Below are 7,252 nucleotides of genomic sequence, written 5' to 3'. Positions count from 1 at the left end.
AGAGTTTTGGTTTGTGCTTAGGTGGGAGAGAAGGTGGAGGACAGAGATAGAAGACTACTGCTATAAAGAACAGCTGTATAGAGTGGAATCAAGCCCAAGAAACGTAAAATCTTATAAAGTGCCCTTGGATCACATCCATACACAAAAAAATTAACTCAAAATGGATCAAAGACCTAAATGTAAAAGCTAAAACTATAAAAGTCTTAGAAGAAGAGGGTAAAGGGTGTAAATCTTCATGACCTTGGATTTAGTGGTGGATTTTCAGATATGATACAAAAATTACATGCAACAAAATAAAAAATATAAATTGAAATTCATCAAAATGAAAACTTTCTTTTGTCAAAGGACATTATCAAGAAAGTGAAAAGATAGACTACAGAATAGAAGGAAATATTTTCAGATCATATATCTGATAAGGGGTTAATGTTCAGAATATATAAAGAATTTTTATAATGAAACAACAAAAAGACAACCATGTTTTAAAAATGGGCAGAGAACTTGGATAGTTCTCCAAAGAAGATATACAAATATCCAAGAAGTACATGAAAAGATACTCAACATCATTACTCACTAGGAAAATCCAAATCAAAACTACTTCTCACTCAGTAGAATGATAAATAAAGAAAATGGAAGGTAATTATTTTTGTAAGGGTATGATGAAATTGAAACTCTTCTAGCTTGCTGGTAGGAATGCAAAATGTCACAGCTGCCACGGAATACAATTTAGTGATTTCTCAAAAGTTTAAGCATAGAATTATCATATGATCCAGTAATTCTACTTTTAGATAATTACCCAATAGAAATAAACACATATATCCACACAAAAACTTATACAGGGATGTTTATCGCATCAATATTCACAATAGTCAAAAGGAAGAAACAACCCAAATATCCACTAATGAATTGATCAACAAAATGGGGTATGTGCATACAATTACATTTTTAAAAAGGTTTGTTTATTTGAAAGGCAGAGTTGCAAAGAGAGAGGGAGAGACAGAGATTGAGAGACATCTTTCATCTGCTGGTTCACTCCCTCACTGGTCACAACAGCCAGGGCTGGGCTGGTCCTAAGCCAGGAGCCAGGAGCTTCTTCTGAGTCTCTCACATTAGTGCAGGGGCCCAAAGACCTGGGCCATCCTCTGCTGTTTTCCCAGGCACATTAGCAGGGAACTGGATCACAAGTGGAGCAGCTGGAACTCAAATCAGTGCCCATATGGAATGCTGATGTCACAAGTGGTGGCTTTACCCACTACACCACAATCCTGGCCCCAATACAATGAAATATTATTCATTAATAAAAGGAAATTAAATATTGTATATGCTACAATGTAGATGAACCTTGAAAATATGCTAAATGAAAGAAGCCAGACACAACGTATCTCATATTCTATAATTCTATTTATATGAAGTATCAAGCATAATAATATAAATATCAAGGTAAATACAAGATAGAGAGATTAATCATTGGTAGGAACTGAGGAGGAGGTGGAATTGTGGGTATTGAGTTTCCTTTTGGGTTGATGAAACTCTTTTGGAAGTAGAATGGCAGTTGATCACCTTGAATGTACTATACGGCACTGAATTGCACATTTTAAAATTGTTTGCTTTATGTTCTGTGAATTTATCCTTAAAACAGAGAATCATGATAGCTCTGTTTGAAAAATATATGTGTTCGGGGGCCGACACTGTGGTGTAGTGGGTTAAGCCACCGCCTGCAGTGCCCGCATCCCATATGGGCGCCGGTTCGAGACCCGGCTGCTCCACTTCCTAACCAGCTCTCTGCTATGGCTTGGGAAAGCAGTAGAAGATGGCCCAAATCCTTGGGCCCCTGTACCTGCATGGGAGACCCGGAAAAAGCTCCTGGCTCCTGCCTTCGGATCGGCACAGCTCCGGCTGTGTGGCCAATTGGGGAGTGAACCAGTGGATGGAAAACCTCTCTCTCTCTCTGCTCTCTCTGTGTAACTCTGACTTTCAAATAAATAAATAAATAAATAAATCTTTTAAAAAATATATGTGCTCAAAAGTTTGTTTTCTGGGCCACTGGCCTTCACCTTCTTATATTACATATCCCTTTGAACATCTAATGAGAGCAGTGGACCCTATTCTCAGCAAATATACACATCAAGTACAATTTATATACTCTATCCACCTCCCCACCACACACAGAAGCATGAACACAATTTTGAACATGATTCTCGTGAATTCATAGTGCAGTAATGCCTGAACCCAAGGAGTAGGTAAGCTCCTTTAACAAGGCTCAGTGACTGCTTGGCTCTTCCACTTGCCATTTTATTCCCAAGTAGCTGCTGCTTCTCCTTTCTGTGTATTTCTGTCTCAAAATGCCTGCTTGCTCATTATGCCAGCCTACTTGTATATCAGCACTTAGCAGCTTCCTAGGGTACAGATCTTCTTCTCACAAAAGTGTATATACTACACTACTTTCTAAACATATGCAACCTGGCAGCCCATTGCAGGGGGTCCCACAGATTTTTGTCAGTTGAGAACATCTAGTCTAGGCCAATCAGTATGGTCAGCACATCAGCATTCCTCAGGCGTGGGCCAAAATTCGGAGGAGGGAGCATCTTGTGCACAGCCAGGCTTCTCCTAGGTGCCTAAAAGATGAAGGTAGCAGAGCTGAGAGACCCAGTAGGCCACACCTCCCGAGTGAGACGGGAGATAGCAGGCAGGGGCCATGGAAGAGTCTACTTGGATACCATGAATAATGGAAGAGACCAGCCTGGTCTAGGGGCTCTCCCCATAGCAACCATTTCCAAACTTCACGGAAATCCTCAGCTCAGGGCTCTTGTTCTGACTTCCAGTGGCATGAATACTGTTCCCCTCTCTGTTAGGGGACTTACCCCTTTGGGAATGCGGGGGAGGGAGCAGGAAAGGAGCCTAAGGCATTTACTCAGGTCACGCCCATGGTCACCTGTGCATGTAGGTTTTGGAGTGATCAACAGAGTGAGGTGCCTGAATGCAGAGGCTGAGAGGCTCTGGTATATTGGTGGAGGAGGTGGACAGCACGTTTCTCCCACCTCTTGATAGGATACTTAGGATGGGGCCATCTCTGCATCCCTCACACCTTCAGTCGCCTTTGTGTAACAGCTCTTCTCTCTGCCCAGAGCTAAGCGTCCAAATATTCAAAACTGACCTTGTGTCAACCGTCAGATTCCGGCAAGTCTACTGATCACCCAGCAATTGTTTGAGAACACTAACACTGTTTTTAAAATAAAATAAACATGACAGAACTAGCTATTTATGAGAAGTTTAAAAACATATTTTTGCATGCAGCCAAGTACATCCAATTTCTATATAGGGAAAGTTAATGTTTTGAACTTAATTTGGTCCGAGTAAAAAATTTTCAAATCTTGTCACATATCTTTTCTATCTTACAGACTCTTCTAAGTTTGAAAAGGGCTTATTTAATTTTGTGGTAATATATGAATATTTCATGCTGAAGGGAGTCAATTAAATAAAACTGAAAAAAAAAAGAAAATCTCTGTTTCAACTACTTACTTTCCTACTTGACAGTCTACCCTGTATTCACGGTGTGAAGGTCTCACGAGTGAACACCAATGGCTGAGTGGAAAAGTAGACAGAAATAGGCACGTTGGGAGAAAAGAAGGGAAAATATTCCTGAGAGCTCTTCTCAATGGCTGGTAGTCCCAGAAGATGCAGCCCCTCCCTGATCATCGCAGAATAAATACATACGCCCGGGGGGAAGGGGCCACATTCAACCTCTGCCATTAGCAAAGGCCAAAATGAGCCGCAGAGCTCTATGCAGGGCACTGTCAGGGCGAGGGTGCAGGGGTGCGGGGGTGCAGGAGGGGGAGGACTGGCTCCTGACGCACTTTGTGCCGCTGGGAGGGGAACTAGGGACCCGAGCCCACTGGTGACGTTTCAACCACGTGACCAGGAGCCGACGTGTGCAGAAGTCCCTCTGCTCCAGGTAGCAGCTCCCTGTTTCCGTAGAGGAAGGCAGACTTCAGACTGAGGGACAGAGGGGGCAGTTGCTCTTGCAGGTCGGTACCAGCCCGGGCCCCCCTGAGGTGGGGATGGTAACTGACAGCGGCGACGGAGGATCGGTCTGCTTTCCGGATCCCCCCATCCCCTCCCCCTTCAGCCTCATTCATTTTGGCGCAGAAAATTGTGTGAGTGTTGGGGGAGAGGTGTGAGTACCAGTGTCTTATTTCCCTGGAGAAGTGTGGGATTCTGGCAGAAAGAAATGTAAGGAGTCATCTGTCTCCCCAGGTGGCTACAAATCCATCAAGGCCCGCTGACCCGTGGGGTCCGAGTGACAGAGGGCAAAGATCAGAGCAAGTGCACCACTGGATGCTCTCCACTCCTTTCCCGAAGCCTATTCGTTTGGTGCAGGAAATGGAGGACTTGGTGTGTGTGTGGGGGGGGGGGGGGACTCGAGAGGGGTCAGGGGTTTAGAATGGGTACCAGTGGCATCTCCTACGAAGAAGCCAGCAATCCGGGGACATTTGATGGAGGAGGGGGGGGGGCAGGGGACAGAGAGGATACGGTCTGATTCCCTTCAGGGCACTGGGAGGTGGGGCATAGTCCATGACCCCAGGATATGGAGGGCAGACCCCACAATGGGTTCAGGCTTGAGTTCTCTGTATCTCTTCTCTCCTCTCCATCCATTTTGGAGCTGGAAATGGTGGGCTTCGGGGGATTGGGGGTGGTGAGCAGGTGCTATAGAAAAAGGGGACAGAGAGGAGGAACTGCTTCTATCCTAGGGAGAGCTGAGAGATTATAGCATGAACAAAATGTTTAGAATATGCAAATAACGTCTATCCTGCGTTACAGGAAAATGTGGCTTTTCTGTGAATGTGGGAACTGAAGGGGTGGCAGGAGTGTTCTGGGCATTTCTGTCCTGCCCGCTGCCTCTGTCATCACCATTTTCAGAGCAGTGGTGCACTTTGTACCATCTGGTTGCCCTTGGGTGGGGGATTTGAAATGCAGAGATCTGAGCGCCACAGCATCTCCCATCTGAACATCACTGTCTCGAACCTCACTCATTCTAGTGCAAGAAAAGATGGGATGGAAATTTGGGAGGAGGATTCAGACACAGGAACACCATGGAGATAATCTTTCTTTCCCATTGACCAGTAATAGAAAAGCTGTACAAGGGCAATCAGAGAAAGCAGAGGAAAGGGCCACGGGGTAGAAGGAGTAGCAAAAGTTTTGATAAATGGCATCTGAAAAGAGCTAGTGTCCCAGTACCCAGTTACTTTCTCCATCCCTCATTCACCATCTGTCGCCATCCCTCTGCAGGTCTTCAGGTCTGTGGTTGTGGACACCACCCCTAGACAAAGAAAGGAAACACTTGCAGTGTAAGTGCAGGTCCGTGGGAGAAGGTCACTGTTCCAGGACCCCTGGGGGAAAAGAGTGATTTAAGCTGGAGCAGAAGTTGGGGAAAGGTCAGTATGGGCCACCTCTCCTCCAATCCTCCCTCTTGTCATTTCAGGATAAATGATCACTGTCAGGACCCCTAGGGAATCCGATGTCTTTTGGCTGGAGAGAAGAGAGGATAGAATCCGGAAGTGAGAGAGAGAAGGGAGGTGTGGCATCTGTGATATGAGAGTAGCCCTGAAATCTAAGAACCTGCCATGGTTCTGTTATGTCTCCAGTTTTGTAAGTTTTACAACTGCAGGCAAGAGGAAAAAGAAAATCGCCCAGGATTCCTGCAAGGAATACTCAGTTAAACTTGGTGTGACCATAGCCAGGCCAGAGCCAAGTTGAGGGACCAATGGGTTCCTTCTATACATTTCTCAGCGCATCCCTTCCCCTTAATGTAGGACAAGTACCTGTGGAAGTTTCTGCAGGGTTGGCTTATGTGGACATATGTGTGTGTGTTGTGGTGTGTGTGTGTGTGTGTGTGTGTGTGTGGAGCAGGACTGGAAGATAGGATAGGATCAGAGGAACCCTAAGTCTGCAAGAGTAAGTATTAACAGGACTTGTGCTCCATCCCTTAACTCCCTTAGCGTCCTGTCTTTGTCTCCTGGCACAGGCAAAGGAGGGAAAGTTTCAACATGGAAAAGTTCTACAAAGAAAAGGAAGGAAAGCCAGAAAACAAAGGAAACCTAGAGAATGAGGAAAATCCTGAAGATGAAGGAAGTACAGAAGACGAAGGAAATGCAGATGAGGAAAAGCTGAACTTGGAGAAGGGCGAAGGCCAGGGCCAGCTGGCGGAGGCGCGCGGGCCGGGCGCGGAGGGGCGAGCAGCCGAGGCGGCCAAGCCCCCCGCCGAGGGTCCGCCCGCAGCCCCCGCGCCGCCTGAGAGCGAGCCGCGCGCCGCCGAGAAGCGCCCGGCCGAAGACTACGTGCCCCGGAAAGCCAAAAGGAAAACGGACCGGGGCACGGACGACTCCCCCCGGGACTCGCAGGAGGACTTCCAGGACCGGCACCTGGGCAGCGAGGAGACGCTGCGGGAGTGCGCCGACGCGGCCAGGGCTCAGGAGGAGCTGAGGAAGAAGCAGAAGACGGGCGGTTTCCACTGGATGCAGAGAGAGGCTCAGGATCCGTTCGCCCCTCGGGGCCAGCGGGGCGTCAGGGGGGTCCGGGGCGGCGGGAGGGGCCAGAAGGACTTAGAAGATGTTCCCTATGTTTAATGGCTTTGGCCTTCGATTCTGATTTCTTTGACGAGAATACTGCCGGCCCGTGCTTGCCCTGGCAGGCGTTTGCCGGGGCTGTGTGCTTCAACCTTAAACGCTGATAACTTTCCTTTAGGTGTCACTCTCGTTACCAGCAGCCTTTTGACCCACCTACAGTGCCCTGTCTTTTGGTAGAGGATTCCCACCCATGCGCATGGAGGAGATGTTCATGGCACATTGTAAAATTAGAATAAAAAACAGTTTTCAGAACCACAAATACAGTATCAGCCCATTTTTGAAAAAAAAAATAGATAATACATCCATGCACAGGGAAAACTATGCTACTGGGTAGACCCAAGGCAAATGGTTTTCTCTGCATGGTGGGGCTGTAAGAGATCATTCTTTTGTTTCTCATTTGTGCTTCTTCCCCTACAATCACGGGTTACTTCTATCATTAGAGAATAATAGAAGATAAACAAAATAGGAAAGCACTACATACTAGGCAACCAAACTATTCAATGAGCTTATGAAGACAGTCGGAGACACTTAAACTTCTTGTCACAACACAAGACTGTGCTACTTGAGGAATCAACCTGGCAGTCACTGCAGATGCATTACTGCAAGGGACAGCCTTGTCATCTGTGAAATGG

The 7,252-nt window shown here is 46.6% G+C and overlaps 1 protein-coding gene across 1 annotated transcript; it reads left to right on the top strand.

Moving 5' to 3' along the window:
* Nucleotides 1-6,041: 6,041 nt before the first annotated feature.
* On the top strand, nucleotides 6,042-6,620 carry TCEAL5 (transcription elongation factor A like 5). Its single transcript, XM_062184303.1, has one exon. It carries the CDS (start codon nucleotides 6,042-6,044, stop codon nucleotides 6,618-6,620), a length of 579 nt encoding a protein of 192 aa, XP_062040287.1.
* The last annotated feature ends 632 nt before the right edge of the window (nucleotides 6,621-7,252 follow it).

Source organism: Lepus europaeus, chromosome X, assembly GCF_033115175.1.
Source record: "Lepus europaeus isolate LE1 chromosome X, mLepTim1.pri, whole genome shotgun sequence".
NCBI lineage: Eukaryota > Metazoa > Chordata > Mammalia > Lagomorpha > Leporidae > Lepus > Lepus europaeus.
This window is presented reverse-complemented; position numbering and strand designations above follow the sequence as displayed.